The 20,352-nt window shown below is 38.5% G+C and overlaps 2 protein-coding genes and 1 long non-coding RNA gene across 3 annotated transcripts; all 3 read left to right on the top strand.

Moving 5' to 3' along the window:
- Window positions 1-4,056: 4,056 nt before the first annotated feature.
- On the top strand, window positions 4,057-15,433 carry LOC107565145 (kinesin light chain 1-like). Its single transcript, XM_016250359.1, has 14 exons — window positions 4,057-4,635; window positions 4,745-4,840; window positions 6,310-6,540; window positions 6,643-6,665; window positions 6,746-6,957; window positions 7,046-7,265; window positions 7,518-7,605; window positions 7,985-8,086; window positions 8,395-8,568; window positions 8,842-8,941; window positions 9,522-9,574; window positions 9,654-9,721; window positions 10,086-10,194; window positions 14,724-15,433. The coding sequence occupies exons 1-14, from the start codon at window positions 4,243-4,245 to the stop codon at window positions 14,934-14,936; spliced, it is 2,082 nt and encodes a 693-aa protein (XP_016105845.1). The 5' UTR covers window positions 4,057-4,242; the 3' UTR covers window positions 14,937-15,433.
- Window positions 11,179-11,725, top strand: LOC107565152 (uncharacterized). Its single transcript, XR_001606331.1, has 2 exons — window positions 11,179-11,348; window positions 11,622-11,725. It is a non-coding gene; the product is annotated as an uncharacterized lncRNA (long non-coding RNA).
- Window positions 15,434-16,801: 1,368 nt separating the features above from the next.
- Window positions 16,802-19,205, top strand: LOC107565157 (tripartite motif-containing protein 35-like). Its single transcript, XM_016250371.1, has 6 exons — window positions 16,802-17,270; window positions 17,418-17,513; window positions 17,654-17,872; window positions 17,959-17,981; window positions 18,062-18,258; window positions 19,054-19,205. Exons 1-6 carry the CDS (start codon window positions 16,875-16,877, stop codon window positions 19,203-19,205), a joined length of 1,083 nt encoding a protein of 360 aa, XP_016105857.1. The 5' UTR covers window positions 16,802-16,874.
- Window positions 19,206-20,352: the final 1,147 nt, after the last annotated feature.

Here is a 20,352-nt window from a genome sequence, read left to right as displayed (position 1 = left end):
TGCCTTTGTGGCCACATTATTAAATGGTCAGAGGTGATGTGTATTAGTGATGCGCGGATGGCGGTTATATCCGCGGGCGCTGCGGATAATCGGGTGGGTTAAGTAATAAAAAAATGCATACTGATTATTTGCGGGTGGATAAGATAAATCATTAATGATGCAAATATTAACTACATTTTCTAAAATATGAACGTGTTTTAAATAGGCTACAGAAATTGAATAAACTGTAAATTAAAATATTAAAGTTATTCAACAATACATTTAGTCAAGAGCAGTGAGGGATTTTCTCTGTCTTTTGTTGTTTGATTAACATTAATGACAGATGGCACAGCTTTATTAGGCTGCTGCTGTCACAAGACCTATTTCACGGATCCAATACTGATACACATGCGTTTCCTTTCGCAACTGTTTACATTAACTTAAGACAAAACCGACAGTGCTTATGAGGATACTCGCGAGGAGTATCGCCTCTGGAGCGCGCGGGTGGCTTAAAAAGACGTGAAAAATACATTTTTGTGACGATGCAACAATGACTGATTAGGCAAGTGACAACTGTCAACTGTACCAAAACACGAGCTAAAGTCTTGTATCGCAGCGTCCAGCAGCTTTAGATTCACCGATGTGAAGAGAAGGTCAAAAACAGAGGACGCGGTACAGCTGAATCACTCACGCTGTTTTTAAATGACTGATTTGATCTCATAGTTTGTGTGGATTTATTTACTAATCTAACCTACACGCTATATTGAATAAATGTTTTGCAGCAATTTCCCTTATTTTAAAGTCGAACGCTGCGGGAATGAGTAATGCGATATATGTGCAATCCTGCATCCAAATTCAGGACCTGATTAAACATAATTCTATTATACAGAGAATTGTGAAATGGATTTCCATGACTTTTCCAAAACGTTGTGGTTTTATTTATTTTTCCAAAAGTTTTCCAGGCCTGGAAATTACTGTTTTAAAATTCCATGACTTTTCCAGGTTTTTCATGACCGTACGAACCCTGAATGTGACGATCAAGTGCGGGTGGGGTGCGGTTATCTAAATCAGAGAAAAATATAAGTGCGGACAGTTGGCGGGTGGATAATTTATTTGAAGCTGCGGATTCGGGTGACATTTTAGCTCATCCGCGCATCACTAATGTGTATACTTTCTGTACCTCTGCCCTGTCCCACAGATTCTTAGCAGTGAGGGGGTGCCCAGAAGGTCTTGGGGTGGAAGAGGAACTGCTTTAGATGGATCTTACTTGGACCTCCCTTCATCAGGAAGCAGAACTGAGACAGGCGGGTCAGTGGAGTGCACTCATTCTTTCTCAATGGGACCGCTCTGTGCACCCTCCAGCAGCGTCCAGAACTGCGAAATCCATGACAGGCACACCAATCACAATTCTGAAGGTGGATGTATTGATCTCCGCTTCTCCAACAGGGAGCCCTCAGCCTGTGATGCCCTAAGGCTGCATGGCGTCTCTGAACCCAAGTTCTCTCATCAGTGCCACAGAATGGATAATGACAGCATGTGTAGTGCTAATCGAACTGGTCTAGCGCCACCACCTGGTCGGGAGAACTGGGAGGAGAAACAACGATGTCTGCTCCTGCAGAAGAAACAGCTGGAGATGGAGAGGGAGAGAATTCGAGCTTGTTTGGCTCAACAGGAAGAGAAACTTTTGTTCCAGAACCAACAGCTCTGCCAGTCATACCTTCAGTACAGCAAGTAAGAGCCTGGCACAAACCATTTGTTTAAATAATATAAGCATTAGTGAGTTTTTTTTAATGCATGGTTTTAGTTTTAGTTTTGTGTATTTGGTGTAATGAAATGTGTTTATGCGGTTTAAGGTTCAAAAAACACATTATTTTCCACATACTGTACATTATTGTTTCTCCTCTTTGCCCTGCCTTTGTGAAACGCGTCGATTTTTACAAAGCTCATCGTTCTGAAAAGCGAGGTGTGCTCTGATTAGCCAGCTATCCAGTTCGTTGTGATTGGCCGAATACCTCAAGCGTGTGACGGAAATGTTACGCCCCTTACCACATTGTGATGATGCCGTCAGGCCGGAGTGACAAGACAAAAACAATAAAACCCATTATAAACGAGGCATTTGTGTCATCCAATGAGGACATAATTACGGATTATAATGACTTATACTGTCTTTTTACGCGTTGCATCGCGCCGCATAAACATAAAACCATGTCTGCATTTGTGATCGGAGAAACAAGTGCTACTCTACACTGCCCAAAAAACTCTTGTTTGAATCGTCAGTGGCAAATTCTTTAAATATAAACATGTACTTACAGTCTGTGAGTCAGAACAGCCACCATTGTAGTCTACTCTCCCAGGATCAGGAAACAGTCCTCCATAAAATGTGCTGCACACATCTGAATATTTGGGTTGAAGTGTTCTGGAAGAGTGTTGTAAATACATCTTAACCACTGATTTCTAGTCGTGTCCTCTTTTGGAAGGCCAAACAAAGTAGTTTCGCTTTCACAAAGAAACACAGCGTCACACACTGCGGCCTTGAGTGAGCAGAGGCCGGGGGCTAGAGTGAGGAATGGCCAGCGGGCTTGAGTGAGCAGAGGCGGGTGGGCTTGAGAACGGTGCGGCCGGCGGATTCGATGAAGGAGCGGCCAGCGGGCTTGCGGCAACCACATGTGACGACTCCGGGCTGGACTCCGCTTCGTCCACGGTGAAAGCCGATCCGGCGATCCACAGCGCGAAGTTGATGTATTTCCTCAGCAACCAGCACGGATCAGCTCCAGGCATGACGAAGCGGATATTGTCCTCTTTTGGAAGACCAACCAAAGTAGTTTCGCTTTCACAGCGAAGCACACAGCGCCTTCACGACATGGCAGTGGCGGCAACAACAATACTACAGCGAGAATAAAAGTTACGCCTTCTTTCTTTGCGTGAACATTTGGGCGGTGTTATGCAAATCTTCCCCCATCGTGACGTAGACATGTGGGGGCGTGTTAGAACGAGCCGTTTTAGGTAGGCGTGTTTGACTCTTAACTTTTATAAAGAATATCTCTTTGGATTTGAGACTTTAGTCTTTGCAACTTTACAGATCTTCTTTATGCACCAAGAGATTGTAACACTCCAAAGAGAAAGGACAAATTGAAATCGCATCATATGACCCCTCTAATACTGATGTCTGGAGTGTGAAATACAGACAGTTTGAACAGGATCTTGAGCGTGTGAGAGTGAATCTGGACTGTGACAGAGGAACAGTGTTATTCTCTGTTCCTGTAACTAACACACATTCACAACCACCTTCACTGACACTGTCTTGCAATTCTTCTGGTGTGAGTGGTTTGCCCATCTTAGTATCTTACCATTCGATAGTCAGTAAACATTATCATGTTTCCAATGTTTAATCCAAGTGGACAGTTATAAAATACCCTAATTCTGTCATTAACTTTAAATGGACAGTGTATTAAGTGTATTTAAGCGTATTCATAGAGAACTGAAGCACCAGAACAGTTTGTTTCCATCCCTTCATCCCGTGTGTAATAACATTTCAATCAGCTGATAATATGGCCTTTTAATGTTGAGTATGTTTCAGAATTGTAAACAGTCCTTTGCTGTTCAGATATTATTTATATATTTATTATTAAATAAATATATTTTTATATTTCTAGTCTGCAATTAAAACCCTCATATAGTTGGTAAAGCATCAAGCCAGAGCTCAGTTTATCCTGTGATGCCACCACTTTAGATGGTTTCTGTCGGGATTCTTGACACTTGGGTTGAAGCTCTTTATAGAAATGTCTGGCAAGGTGGAGGGATGATCTCTCTTTATTCTGGGTACAAAAATAGAGATTTTCAAATATAATCATAAAGACATGTCATGCATCCGTGTACTGAAGTATTTTAACATCAGATGTCCGATGACAAATCTTCTTTAATATTTTAATTCACTATCCAGGGTCAAATAAGGCAGACAGAGAGTTAACAAACATGAGACCCAAAAAGGCAGTATGATCAAGAAGCAGAAACTCCACCCTCTTACAGCACTTACCAGGAAGTGAGATCTTAATATTTCTCCTTTCTGTCATACTGACTGTCGATAAAAATATAAAGGAATTAGTGATCAGTAGAGAAAGAAGAGAAATACTTTCAAGAAGGATTTTTGAGAAGTTTGTTTCTAAACAGACAGCAGATATTTGTGATTCTTGTGGTTATTCATTTTTGCAACATCATTCAGAAAGTGAAAGTAAAGTTTAGATCACTGGAGCTCAAAGAGTGAAAATGGCTTCACTATCGGAAGATGATTTTTCTTGTCCCGTGTGTATTGAAATCTTCAAGGATCCTGTTGTTTTATCATGTAGTCACAGTGTCTGTAAAGAGTGTCTTCAACAGTTCTGGAGAACCAAGGATACTCAGGAGTGTCCTGTCTGCAGGAGATTGTCAAGACATGAACCTCCATTAAATCTTGTGTTACAAAACCTGTGTGAGTCATTCTTGAAGGAGAGAAAAGAGAGCCGTTCATCAGGATCTGAGGAGCTCTGCAGTTTACACAGCGAGAAACTCAAACTCTTCTGTCTGGAGGACAAGCAGCCGGTGTGTCTAGTGTGCTTTACTTCACAACAACATGACAATCATAAATTCAGACCCATCAGTGAAGTTGTGTCATCATATAAGGTGAGTCAGATTTATTTCTGAGGATTAAAGCTAAACTTCTCAGTACCATTTTGCTCATCTATATTACATAAATCTCCAGTGTTATATTGATTTTCATTTTAAATTCCAGGAGGAGCTCAATACAGCACTGAAGTCCTTACAAGAGAAACTTACACATGGAGAACCAATGAAAGGACAGTTTGAAGAAACAGTTGAACACATCAAGGTGAGCACTGATTCCTGACATTTCCAAATTTGACCTTTTTTGACTGGAAGACAGAAACGTTGAATGCATGTATTTTAGATCAAATATAATTATTTAAGTTTTCATCACACAGTTACATAAAGTAATTTACACCATAGTTTACACTTTACAATAAGGTTCCATTAGTTAATGTTAGTTAATGTATTAACTAACATGAACAAACAATGAACAATACATTTATTACATAATTTATTAATCTTTGTTAATGTTAGTTAATAAAATACAATCGTTCATTGTTAGTTCATGTTTATTCACAGAGCATTAACTAATGTTAACAAGCACAACTTTTGATTTTAATAATGCATTAGTAAATGTTGAAATTAACATTAGCTAAGATTAATAAATGCTGTAGATGTATTGTTCATGCTTAGTTCATGTTAACTAAAGTAGTTAACTAATGAACCTTATTGTAAAGTGTTACCGTTTACTCAAAGTATATGGAATTACATTTTAGAAATATACATTTAAAATGTATTGTCTGTCTATTATGGGAAACAGATGAAAGTTATTGATGACTGTTGTATATACAAATGATTTCAGGGCAACAGCAACCATTATAACTGGATCGTTGTGTTCCTCTCACTTTTAAAAATTACTTAATTCATATTAAGTAGTTTATTTTGCATAATGGCAGTGCGAGGGGAAATATAACCATTTGCGTAAACAAAGTTTCTGATGTTGGTTGCTAGTTGGCAGGACTACGCTCAAGCAGGAATCATATATTGGCTAGTAGCGCCCCAACATTTATTGTCCAACATTCAGCTAATCATTTAAGAGCATGTAGATATATAATCATATTTGTAAACTGTACTGACAATATGCATCTATACCTGAGGAAAACATGAGCAAAAAGATGTTTAAAAGATGTTTAAAGCAATGTTGCTAATTTGGTGAAAATATTCCATCTTACCCCAAGGGTCTAATTTGATCTTTTTACTTAAAAACAGAAAAACTATAACTTTTACTCCACAAAATGCTGATGTGTCGACAGATCCCTCATTAACAAATTAATGTAAAAACCTTTAATATTCAACATAATACAATGCCATAGATCACTTTTTTCCAGAGGCACAAAACTAGATCAATTAATCTCAAAACAGCTTTGACTGATTAAATCTCACAAATCTCACAAAGAGTGAGACCATTCATCAAAAGTGCTGATTTGAGATTTTGTGCCATCTATGGTCAAGAAAAAAAAAATTACCTTTATTTACCCTTTATCTTTATCAAGTAGTGATGTATATTTGTATATATGCACCCTGCTGTGTACAATGTTTATTTGCACCTGCAGACACTGAACATCTTCTGCTACAGTGTTAGTAAAGTTAAAGTTGTAGTTAACTAACCCACATTTAGTCATTCACTTTTCATGCTGCTCCAGAATAGATTGCGTCTTTTAGATGATTGAAGTGAAAGTGATTTGATTTCAGTCTCAAGCTGATCACACAGAGCATCAGATTAAACAGCAGTTTGAGAAGCTTCATCAGTTTCTCAGAGATGAAGAAGAAGCTACAATCACTGCACTGAGGGAGGAAGAGGAGCAGAAGAAGCAGATGATGAAGGAGAAGCTGGAGGAGCTCAACAGACACATCTCAGCTCTTTCACAGTCAATCGAAGACACGGAGGAGATGATGAAAGCCAGTGACGTCTGCTTTCTGAAGGTCTGGTTTCAGATCATTGATTGATTGATTGATTGATTGATTGATTGATTGATTGATTGACTAATTGAGTTGTTGATGATAAACTGTGTGTTTGTTCTGCAGGAGTTTCCAGACTCAATGGAAAGGTGAATGATCTGCTGCTGTCTCTGCTCTCTCTGCTTCTGATCCAAAGCCACTGCAGTTCTGATCCTGAATGTTCTTCCAGAGTCCAGATCTCATCACAGCCGGATCCACAGACACCTTCTGGAGCTTTGATTCATGTGCCGTGTTACTTGGGCAACCTGCCCTTCAGAGTCTGGAAGAAGATGCAGGACATCGTCCAGAACAGTGAGTCTGGAGAAGATCTGTCTGTCCAGGACCCATTGAATGAACTCCTTCCCAATGATGAGGAGGAGCACATTCATACAATGAAAGGAAGTATGTGAATGTCACTGTTAAACCCTCAGATGTGAGATGTTGTCAATCCTTTCACACTAACCCTGCCTCTGACCTTTGACCTCTGCAGTGTCGCTCCAAGACAATAGTGCAGCTGGTCAGCAGGGCAACTATGAGATTAGTGCCCGCCGCAGGACCCTTCATAACCTGGTGAAAGAGTACGCAGCTCAGGGCCGGTATGCTGTGGCCGTGCCGCTCTGCAGAAAGGCTCTGGAGGAGCTGGAGAAAGACTATGGACACGACCATCCCAAATTGGCCACCATGCTCAACATCCTGGCGCTCATGTACAGGTGAGAAAAAGTCCTGCGTCACTGGGTGAGGATGAGGAGCATGTGTTTGTCATGATATGAAGAAATGCAACTTCACATTCTGGATTGACGATGTCTGTTGAATCAGTGGTCTGAATTTTAGACCGCTGGATTTTAACATTTGGTTTAAGTGGAGTTGAAAGTGGCTTTTCCACTCAGAATTAAGAAACAGCAGAATCAATAACATCATGCATCTGAATTATAGGAATAAATATCTCTGTTTGTCTGTTTCAGAGATCAGCAAAAATATAAAGAAGCTCATCGCTTGCTGAATGATGTTCTCTCCATCAGAGAAAAGACACTTGGAAAAGACCATCCTGCTGTAAGTGAAATAAATGTTGATTTGAGCAATTGATGGGAAATTATTTAACATCTTTTATGAGTAGAAAATAGCAACAAAAGAGATGCTAGAAAATATAATTGTAATTAGAAAGACTTTAGCACACCTCAAAAGTGTTTCATTACAATTATATGCATTTATTAAATCCCAAAGCAAAGGCTGGTGAAAGGATGCAAATTCTTTCAAAAGCATCTCAGATGTCTTAGTGGTTAATGAATTTGGAGCATTAGATGAATGTTACTTATGAATTATTGAGCACTAAAATACAAACCTCAAATGGTCAGCTGGATTTGCTCATGTATCATAAAGGTGAAATGTCATACTGTATCTCATCAAGATGTTGTGTGTCATTGTGTTTCAGGTGGAAGCTACTCTCAATAATCTGGCTGTGCTGTACAGGAAACGAGGCCAGTATAAGGAGGCTGAGCCATTGTGTAGACGAGCGCTGGAGATCCGAGAGAATGTCAGTGAAAGTTCTGTTGTCACATATGTGAAATTCTGCATGTCAGTTTTACTTTAGTACCATAACAGTTTTTTTGTTATTTGTGACTAAACTCTGTCTGGTTGGGTCAGACAAACCTACACACACCTTGACATAGAGCAGGACTATTGATTTAAGTGTGAAATATTTTAACATGTCTAATGAAATGTGATGCAAGAAACACAAAAGTAGAAAATTAGCAAACAGTTATACAGTTTAGAGTCATTATACACAGACCACATGAATGAAGGGACATGATTGACCTGTCTGTCTCTCTGTCTGTCTTTCAGGTGTTGGGGAATGATCATCCGGATGTAGCGAAGCAGTTGAATAATCTGGCCCAGGTTTGTCAGAATCAGGGCAAGTATGAGGAGGTGGAGTGTTATTACCGCAGAGCTCTGAAGATCTATGAATGCAAACTCGGCCCAGATGACCCCAATGTGGCCGAAACCAAGAACAACCTGGTTAGTTTGTCAAACCGCTTGATCTGCTGGAAAACAATGTGAGATTCTATAGACCACATTAAATAATGAGTTTGTCACGGAGGAAATTAATATATTAATATTTCCACTAAAACTTGTGTTGTTTCTGTGGAGTTGATGTGATGTTCTCTTATCAGCCATTGGTTGTTCTCCACACACTTAGATTCATACCTGTCAAATCCTCAGCCATGCTCACATTCACTCCATTCACTCTCCATTGTATGAAGCAGTGAAATATTCCTTGTCTCTTTGCAGGCATCCTGCCTTTTCAAACAAGGCAAATATAAAGAAGCTGAGATTCTTTACAAAGAGATTCTGACCAGTGCTCATGAGAAGGAGTTTGGATTGGTGGACGGTGAGCTATCAATTTTATTTTCCTAATTTTTTGATAGAACAGGTAAAGTACAAACAGGGGTGCAGCCCACACAATGTTGAGGTGGTGCGTTCAGATAGATCTGAAATGGATGCTGCTGTAGCTTTTATATATTAAACAAACATCTTATTTGTTATAAATTCTGTAATAAGATATAAAAATGAAAGTTTTGACGTTTTTCTTCTTTTTCTCTTTAAATTTACTTTAATTTTACTTTGCACTTACAGTATTAATCAGACTATAGTAGATCAGTGTTAAAGGGTAACAAAGATGGACAGAGGCACACATCCCTTGTGCTCAGGGGCTGAACCTGAGACACATCTAATAAAACAATAAAGCATATTTCTGAGCTTCAGTTTTTAACTAATTAGATTTTTTTTGTTTTTGTTTTTTTGTAATTAATAATTAATGTTTGCAGACATAATGACTGCAAACATTATGAGATGACATATTTGGCTTGTCACATTCCTTTTGAAATCTGGCCCAATCATGAGGCAGTATTAGAGAGCCTACTGTCCCACAGCATGATGAGTAATGATGTTACTTGTGTGTCTATCTCCAGCTGAAAACAAACCCATCTGGATGCACGCTGAGGAAAGAGAGGAGGTGAGCAAGGTGTGTGTTGTGGATGAAACGAGTGTTTGTGTTTCTGCCCAGCTGCTGTCACTCAAACTGTCTGTCTGCTGATATTCAGGGGGAACTCAGTGACAACACGCTGTATGAAAAACATGGAGGCGGGTACAAAGCCAGTAAAGTCAACAGGTATCGCAAACACATCACAAAGCTGCAGGAGAGCATTATGTTCTTAAAGCTGCCTGCATTTGATTCTTAGTAAGTTCTTGGTGCCATAAATCAGACAGACACATATATTAATGATCACAAACCACCTGATGGAATATATTCACATAGTCCTTGCATCGTCAAACAGCGTTTTTAACCAGACATGGAATACATGAAGAAGATGAATGTGTCGAAATGCCTCGACATCACAAAATCAAAATCAAGAAATCAAGAATTAAGCCAATTAAGTTTTTGTTGCACTCTTGACATTTGTTTGATTTTTTTTATTTTATTAGTTGTTCTCTTGGTTTTGTATCCTTCCTCACTGGATGCGTTTTGTCTGCAGTCCGATCATAAATACAACACTGAAGAATCTAGCCACTCTGTACCGCAGACAGGGCAAGATGAAGGCAGCAGACATGCTGGAGGAATGTGCCACAAGATCCCACAAACGGGTACAGAACAGACCTCACTTGTCATTTGTCTGCCTGTCACGTCTCTCATGTTTTTCCTCCTGCTTATTATTTGAAGAAATTCTTGCACCTCATAAGCCAGACCTCATTCAGTGCACCATTAATAAACCTCAACTTAGGTTTTTTTTAGGGCTGTCAATCGATAAAAACATTTAATCTAATTAATTACACCCTTTTTCTGTGATTAATCGCGATTAATCACACACTTCATGAAATTAAGCATAGACCATTTATCTTGTTTCAAATGTTTATTTTGTCATCATTTGCTATATCCAGCAAAGAAAACCAAAAGATTGAAGGGTGATTCTCAAAAATCTGTATTTTCTGCAAGCTTTTTTCAAGATAATTTTAGACGTCTTTCCAAATAAAGACTCCAAAAGGAGTGCATATAAGCACATATGAAAGAAAAAAAATGCTAAAAAAAAATCTGAATTGTATAGTAGCCTATTTGCACAGTGCAACAGCAAAGAGCTTTTTTACATTTTAGAGAAGCCAAGTTGCGATACCGAACAGGACCACATGGAGATGCCAAAAACCAATAAACTGCATATATCTACTATAGTACACGGATCCATTCAGTATAACTAAACACAGCAACATACACATGACAGATCAAAACATTCTTGTGAATGTGTGTGGAAACAACGTGAAAATGTCAGTGAAAGTTCTGTTGTCACATATGTGAAATTCTGCATGTCAGTTTTACTTTAGTACCATAACAGTTTTTTTGTTATTTGTGACTAAACTCTGTCTGGTTGGGTCAGACAAACCTACACACACCTTGACATAGAGCAGGACTATTGATTTAAGTGTGAAATATTTTAACATGTCTAATGAAATGTGATGCAAGAAACACAAAAGTAGAAAATTAGCAAACAGTTATACAGTTTAGAGTCATTATACACAGACCACATGAATGAAGGGACATGATTGACCTGTCTGTCTCTCTGTCTGTCTTTCAGGTGTTGGGGAATGATCATCCGGATGTAGCGAAGCAGTTGAATAATCTGGCCCAGGTTTGTCAGAATCAGGGCAAGTATGAGGAGGTGGAGTGTTATTACCGCAGAGCTCTGAAGATCTATGAATGCAAACTCGGCCCAGATGACCCCAATGTGGCCGAAACCAAGAACAACCTGGTTAGTTTGTCAAACCGCTTGATCTGCTGGAAAACAATGTGAGATTCTATAGACCACATTAAATAATGAGTTTGTCACGGAGGAAATTAATATATTAATATTTCCACTAAAACTTGTGTTGTTTCTGTGGAGTTGATGTGATGTTCTCTTATCAGCCATTGGTTGTTCTCCACACACTTAGATTCATACCTGTCAAATCCTCAGCCATGCTCACATTCACTCCATTCACTCTCCATTGTATGAAGCAGTGAAATATTCCTTGTCTCTTTGCAGGCATCCTGCCTTTTCAAACAAGGCAAATATAAAGAAGCTGAGATTCTTTACAAAGAGATTCTGACCAGTGCTCATGAGAAGGAGTTTGGATTGGTGGACGGTGAGCTATCAATTTTATTTTCCTAATTTTTTGATAGAACAGGTAAAGTACAAACAGGGGTGCAGCCCACACAATGTTGAGGTGGTGCGTTCAGATAGATCTGAAATGGATGCTGCTGTAGCTTTTATATATTAAACAAACATCTTATTTGTTATAAATTCTGTAATAAGATATAAAAATGAAAGTTTTGACGTTTTTCTTCTTTTTCTCTTTAAATTTACTTTAATTTTACTTTGCACTTACAGTATTAATCAGACTATAGTAGATCAGTGTTAAAGGGTAACAAAGATGGACAGAGGCACACATCCCTTGTGCTCAGGGGCTGAACCTGAGACACATCTAATAAAACAATAAAGCATATTTCTGAGCTTCAGTTTTTAACTAATTAGATTTTTTTTGTTTTTGTTTTTTTGTAATTAATAATTAATGTTTGCAGACATAATGACTGCAAACATTATGAGATGACATATTTGGCTTGTCACATTCCTTTTGAAATCTGGCCCAATCATGAGGCAGTATTAGAGAGCCTACTGTCCCACAGCATGATGAGTAATGATGTTACTTGTGTGTCTATCTCCAGCTGAAAACAAACCCATCTGGATGCACGCTGAGGAAAGAGAGGAGGTGAGCAAGGTGTGTGTTGTGGATGAAACGAGTGTTTGTGTTTCTGCCCAGCTGCTGTCACTCAAACTGTCTGTCTGCTGATATTCAGGGGGAACTCAGTGACAACACGCTGTATGAAAAACATGGAGGCGGGTACAAAGCCAGTAAAGTCAACAGGTATCGCAAACACATCACAAAGCTGCAGGAGAGCATTATGTTCTTAAAGCTGCCTGCATTTGATTCTTAGTAAGTTCTTGGTGCCATAAATCAGACAGACACATATATTAATGATCACAAACCACCTGATGGAATATATTCACATAGTCCTTGCATCGTCAAACAGCGTTTTTAACCAGACATGGAATACATGAAGAAGATGAATGTGTCGAAATGCCTCGACATCACAAAATCAAAATCAAGAAATCAAGAATTAAGCCAATTAAGTTTTTGTTGCACTCTTGACATTTGTTTGATTTTTTTTATTTTATTAGTTGTTCTCTTGGTTTTGTATCCTTCCTCACTGGATGCGTTTTGTCTGCAGTCCGATCATAAATACAACACTGAAGAATCTAGCCACTCTGTACCGCAGACAGGGCAAGATGAAGGCAGCAGACATGCTGGAGGAATGTGCCACAAGATCCCACAAACGGGTACAGAACAGACCTCACTTGTCATTTGTCTGCCTGTCACGTCTCTCATGTTTTTCCTCCTGCTTATTATTTGAAGAAATTCTTGCACCTCATAAGCCAGACCTCATTCAGTGCACCATTAATAAACCTCAACTTAGGTTTTTTTTAGGGCTGTCAATCGATAAAAACATTTAATCTAATTAATTACACCCTTTTTCTGTGATTAATCGCGATTAATCACACACTTCATGAAATTAAGCATAGACCATTTATCTTGTTTCAAATGTTTATTTTGTCATCATTTGCTATATCCAGCAAAGAAAACCAAAAGATTGAAGGGTGATTCTCAAAAATCTGTATTTTCTGCAAGCTTTTTTCAAGATAATTTTAGACGTCTTTCCAAATAAAGACTCCAAAAGGAGTGCATATAAGCACATATGAAAGAAAAAAAATGCTAAAAAAAAATCTGAATTGTATAGTAGCCTATTTGCACAGTGCAACAGCAAAGAGCTTTTTTACATTTTAGAGAAGCCAAGTTGCGATACCGAACAGGACCACATGGAGATGCCAAAAACCAATAAACTGCATATATCTACTATAGTACACGGATCCATTCAGTATAACTAAACACAGCAACATACACATGACAGATCAAAACATTCTTGTGAATGTGTGTGGAAACAACGTGAATGTACGGAAATGTCTGTGCCTGTGCATAAATACAATGTGCGATCAGTGCGTCAAGAGCACTCATACACGCATTATTATAACGGACTCATGCGTGCTTATTGTAGGACTCCTGTACGCCACCGCAATCCTCTTTACCTTGATTGCAGTCTTCATCCATCAAAACTTTACTAGCGCGACATCTGGCCATGCAGCGGTGGGATGTGTTGACATTCCGTTCAATCTGTACTTCACACAGTGCGACGTGTGAGGGCTTGTGCTCTTCAGAGTCAATCACAGAATATGACAGAGCTCGTGTTTTAAAGCGAAACACTGGAATGAATGAAACACTTAAAACGCAACGCAAGTCTCTCTTCTCTCTGCAATCTCTGATGTAATGAGCAGGGTTTCCTTAATATTAGCGCTGTTTTGGACAGATTGATTGAATGCATTCGCTTACTGGATCATTGGACTGAAAACTTTCCCGGAGTTTAGCGGCTTAAAATGATCTGATCACAAGCAGAGAAGCAAAATTGGGTTAAAGGGTTAGAATAGAAATTGTGCCTCAGTAAATTTGCGTTAATTGCGTTAAATTATTTTACTGCGTTAAGGATTGTAAAATTAATCGCATGCGTTAACGCGTTAACGTTGACAGCCCTAGTTTTTTTGTTTGTGTTTTGATCATCATTTGTGTGTTTTCACTTGTCAGAATCTGACAAGAATACACCAAGATAAGTTTTCATCCCAAAATCAAAAGAAAAAGAAATGAGAAATTAGGCCTATAATTTAAATAAACAAAAAAGGCTAGGTTTACACCTTTTAAAGGGATACTTCGCCCAAAAATAAATGTTATCATCATTTGCTCACTCAAAAGTTCTCCCAAACCTCTATTTCCTTCTTCTGTTGAGCACAAAAGAAGATATTTGAAAGAATGTTGGTAACCAAACAGTTAATGGACACCACCTCCATAGTATAGAAAACGAAAATGCTATGGAAGGCAGTGGGAACCAGAAACTGTTGGCCAAACTAAAGTGTGTTTGATTGTGTCACTTTTTTTAATGTGAGTGTGTGGGATGTGTATTGAGTCTGTGTGTGTTTGTGCAGGATGGCAGCGGAGCACTGAATTACAAAGGCCCATTTGCGCGGCTCAAAGATGAGTTGCTCAAAAGCAGTGAAATGCAGAGGAAGAACTACAGGACTGCAAACCCCCAGAGACGCACAACACCAAGTACAAGCATACACAAACACAGTGTGATGCACAGTGTTGAACATTATGGCCAAAACTTTGTAAAATTTCCCTATTACAGCAAATCCTGATCTGGTGTAACGGGACAGAATTCCAGTCACAAGCTGGGAGAGGCTACATGATAAAACACCTTACGCGACTGACAAAATGTAATGTCGCTGCTGGTTAGGACAAACACTCCATGTTAAATAGTTTTTGCTTTCAAATGTTTTATAATATTATTTATTTTGGGCTGCACTCTTAGTGCACTCATCTCTTAGTGTAATTAGTCAATCTCAGCTTGTGATAATGGCAAATACTTTATGATAATGACTATAGACTGACCCAATCCCTAAAAGAAAACATTTAGTATTTGTAGTAATTAGAAAGATTTTATTAGCCATTATTTCTCTGTTTGAGGGTGTCAGTGGAGGGTTTGTAAGTTTTAGTAAATTACTCACACACACGTTAGAGTCATGACACACAAATCACCACAGACATACATGAAAACTCAGAATGAAGATTGTCCTTTAGACATTTTTTAAAATCTTTTTTTGTTTTAATTTTAGTTGTCATTTTCATTGTAGCCTATCTTTATTTTCTAGAGAATGAAAGCATGACACCTCACTGAACAAGACGAGTGACAGGTAACTAATACACAATCTTTAATGTAAAAGATGTAAACTTACTGGAAATGATTATAAAACCACTTTAATGCACTGCCTTGTGTAGCTTATTGTTTTTTCATAAGTAAACAAATCAGTGCTTACAGTTTTAAGTTATTACATTATAATGAAAAATTATGAAGACAAACATCTATTTCTGTAGAATAACATCATTGATGAATCTATCATACTCAGACTAGCAAGATGAATTAAGACAGTAAATAGATTGTATTTGTATTAATGTTGACTTTAACTCTCTCAAAGATCTGACTGATATATCTTCAGATGATGGTCTGTTGTTTCCTCTCACACTTTCAGCTTACATTCGTTTGTTGTTTTGTGTCTCTCTCTTTGTTTTGTTCTTCCATTCAGAGTCTGAGAAGCTGACGTCTGAAAGACAGTCGAGATTTGAGCTCCAGTAATGTGGATCTGTACAACAGCAGTTAAAATCTGTCCACACTAAATTGCTCCACCCTTAGCAAACTAGAACCTTCATATGAGACTTATAAACTTAAATATGTTTGAATTGTTTTTCAGCACCATGTCAGATTTTACTTTAAGCTTTTAGCCATGCTGGTGTTGCAGTTGCTATGCTGTTTTCAGGGAGTTTTTTTTTACATGCATACAGTACATGGCATAGTTAAAATCTATGGCGTCTTCTGTTTTAGCATGCAATCTTTGAGTATTTCCATTTGCAAAGAAGTCTTACTGTATACAGGCTGATGCTTCATTGTATTAGTTGGTTGAGTAATTATGTAATTAGAAACTGTAAAAGACCCCAACAATCAGACTTCTAATGCAGATCAAACTGCATGCATGATCAAATCAATCAGTTGCTTTAATAACTTTATTAGCATAGTGAATTTGACACACCAATAAAGCACAGTAAATAAAACTCTCACAAATAAAGTGTCTTAAGACTTCTTATTATCATTATTTGTGCTTTCTCATTGTCATTTACTGTCTTATCTGAGGTTTTCTAGCATTATATTTGAGAGAATGTCAATGCAAGTTAATTTTGAATGCATTTTGTTCAAATTTAATCTGAAGAAATAATGCCATCTGACCTGTTTTAATCACACCCAAAGGTGATCAGAAACTCCACCCTCTTACAGCACTTACCAGGAAGAAACTGACTTGTTTCTCCTTTCTGTCATATTGACTCTGTTCTCATTTTCTTGGCAAGATCAACAACGAACCAGTGTTCAGCGAAGAATGAAGAAAAGTACTTTCGGGGTGGATTTTTGCTAAGTTTGTTTCTGAACAGACAGCAGATCTTTATGATTCTCATGGTTATTCATTTTTTAAAACCATTAATCAGAAAGTGAAAGTAAAGTTTAGATTGCTGGAGCTCAAACAGCGAAAATGGATTCACTCTCTGTGGAAGAACTTTCTTGTCCTGTATGCTGTGAAATCTTCAAGGCTCCTGTTCTTTTGTCATGTAGTCACAGTGTCTGTAAAGAGTGTCTTCAACAGTTCTGGAGAACCACAAAAACTCAGGAATGTCCTGTCTGCAGGAGAAGATCCTCAAGAGATGATCCTCCATGTAATCTTGTGTTAAAAAACTTGTGTGAGTCGCTCCTGAAGAAGAGAAAAGAGAGGCATTCATCAGAGTCTGAGGAGCTCTGCAGGTTACACAGCGAGAAACTCAAACTCTTCTGTCTGGAGGACAAACAGTCGGTGTGTTTAGTGTGCAGAGATTCACAGAAACACGTCAATCACACATTCAGACCCATCGGTGAAGTTGTTCCATCATACAAGGTAGGACAGATTTATTTCTGAATAATTTGAGGATTTTGCCATAAAGACATACGTCTGTGATATTTGTCACACAAATATATGATATCACATTCATGAACATACTACAAAAATCTCTAACGTCTTATAGATTTTCCTTTTAAATTTCAGGAGAATCTCAGTACAGCACTAAAGTCCTTACAAGCCAAAGTTAAAGACAAAAACAATATTGTAAAAGAGTTTGAGAAAACAGTTAAACACATTAAGGTGAGGAAACCAAACAACTTCATGATTTGTAAAGACATTCAATTAATATAAATTCGGTCTGTCCAGAAAGTTGGCTGTTGCTGTAGATAATGTGATGTGTTTTTCTTCAGACGATTGAAGTGAATGTGGTTTGATTTCAGTCTCAAGCTGATCACACAGAGCGTCAGATTAAACAGCAGTTTGAGAAGCTTCATCAGTTTCTCAGAGATGAAGAAGAAGCTACAATCACTGCACTGAGGGAGGAAGAGGAGCAGAAGAAGCAGATGATTGAGAAGCTGAACAGAGACATCTCAGCTCTTTCACAGTCAATCAAAGACATGGAGGAGATGATGAAAGCCAGTGACGTCTGCTTTCTGAAGGTCTGATTTCAGATCATTGATTGATTGATTGATTGATTGATTGATTGATTGAGTTGTTGATGATCAATGGTGTGTTTGTTCTGCAGGAGTTTCCAGTCTCAATGGAAAGGTGAGTGATCTGCTGCTGTCTCTGCTCTCTCTGCTTCTGATCCAAAGCCACTGCAGTTCTGATCCTGAATGTTCTTCCAGAGTCCAGATCTCACAGCCGGATCCACAGACTCCTTCTGGAGCTTTGATTCATGTGCCGCGTTACTTGGGCAACCTGCCCTTCAGAGTCTGGAAGAAGATGCAGGACATCATCCAGAACAGTGAGTCTGGAGAAGATCTGTGCTCGCACACTTACACTGGAAATGATGCATGGGGGAACAGTTACATTTTAGCATTATGTATAAATAACCAGTTGAGCTACTGCACCAAAATGAGCTTTAAAAAAGAGAAGGACAACTAGGTCCAAAATATGTTTACAGTTACAGTGATACAGCAGATCTCTGCACTGTAAGAAAAAAACTGTAGAATATATATATATAAATAAGGATAATGTCCTGGCAGAAAATTAACAGTATTTTCTGTTAAGTTTACAGACATTTCCTTCAACCCTAAATCACTACACAATGCAATGCGTAATTCAAAATATGGGTAAAACTCCTGTAAAAAATCAATGTGGAAAATTCCTTTTTATTAACACACTTTTCTTAGAGTATACAGTTCAGTTTGATTGTTTTTGTAAATAGCAGTTTTTGTTGACATGAGATGCACATATAATACATATACATACAGTGCTGGCAACAACGCCTGTTGGATATTACAGATGATTCTAAGGACCACCCACTGGTCCAAAGACCAAATTCAGTGGTGTGGGCAAAAGTATTGTGCATGTATGTTTTTCATCTACTACATCATCTACTTTAATTCTGACTACTATTTCATCTAACTTCAATTTCAAGTAATTATTGGGTTTAAACTGTGTTGATAATTTAAACCTGTATTATAATATTGGTTGCAATATATTTAATGTAGATATTGATTATTCTGAGTATAAGATACTTTCAATCAATGAAGTTCTAAACGAAGGTTAGACCACAAACATTCATTTTTCTTAAAGACAGACCATCTGTATGGTCTTTACCTCAATTCACAATCTAGTCCAATTCCATCCACTGCTCCTTCCGTTCCCCTTCAAGGGGCCTCCAGTCACCCATCCAAGAGAGCTAGGTGTGCCTCCTTCAGCCAGGAGGCAGCGTCAGCCTCGAGCTCTTCCAGCGTCTCCCCTATAGCTGCCATTCCCCCTGCTGCCTGTCTCCGCTGCCATCATCCCTACCCCCCTTACTACTAGTGTAAGTCTCGTGGCTGCAGCCCTAAGTCCTCTGTCTTCACAGTCCAACTCAGCCCAACAAACCCACGTCTCTCAAGCATCCACTTCTGCCTTTGGACACACTGTTGGTCCACCGTCGAGCCACACCTTCTACCCACTGTAGATTTGCCATATCACACCAGTCTTGGTTTCTTTCCATCCATCTCTAACCCGCTTCACACTCAAATTCTCTTCTATCTCCCATCCCTCAAAAAGACTGCCATTGATCCATGGACTGTGACACAATTTCCCTTACACTCAAAGATTCAGCGTCTAGCTCCAATCGCATTATTTCCCTTGCAGAATTAGTTTTAGCCTTCGGAAAATATACAGATGTAATCTGTTCAGTCTTCCCAAATAGATGCAAGGAACTGAATGATTACCTACCCATCATACGTACGCCCAATCTCTGTAAATCAAAAGGGATGTTTTTCATCCATTCCAATTTGCCAAGTTTGTAATCATTTCAATGAATTTCATTGTTTCAGGCAAAGATGTAATTTTTTTGCATGTTTATAATTTTTTTGATGGTGCTCATGCCCACCCCGTCTGCCCCATGTACAAATCTTCGGCAAAAAATAAATGAAGATCTAAAAAAAAAAAAAATAAATCACATTTTGTTATTTTTTTAAGAAATGTAAACAATAAATACCATTTTGTGGTTGTTTAATGTGGCGTGACAGATCACTGTGTGCCTCAGTTCAAGCAGCACGTTAACTGATCATCTCTTCCTCTTTACGTGTTATAGCACAAAATAAACATGAATGAACATCAGAAGGTATCTTGTTTCAACCACGGAAAGACGTCAATGCACACCATTTCTCAAGTTCAAGTCTGCAAACGTTAATATACTCTCCTGTCTGATTTCTTTGTCTGACAAAATGGCAGATACAGCATTATAATTGGTCAGATCACCTGTCAATCAAACTCCCGGCGAAGGCTGAATTCAGCTAATTAAATCTGCCGGTTGTGGAGCATGGTTAGCCAAAATCGATATTAAATCAGCCTTCAAAGTCATGCCAATAAACCCGATTACTGGCAACTCTTTTGAGTGTGCTGACTCGGAGAGTCTCCTCTCCGCTGACATTACATTTAGAATATTTTTGTAATTAAAGTACCTTCAATCCAC

The sequence above is a fragment of the Sinocyclocheilus grahami genome, unplaced genomic scaffold, assembly GCF_001515645.1.
Source record: "Sinocyclocheilus grahami isolate Dianchi unplaced genomic scaffold, SAMN03320097.WGS_v1.1 scaffold984.1, whole genome shotgun sequence".
Taxonomy (NCBI): domain Eukaryota; kingdom Metazoa; phylum Chordata; class Actinopteri; order Cypriniformes; family Cyprinidae; genus Sinocyclocheilus; species Sinocyclocheilus grahami.
Note: the sequence above shows the minus strand (reverse complement) of the source record. Positions and strands in the feature narration are given on the sequence as shown.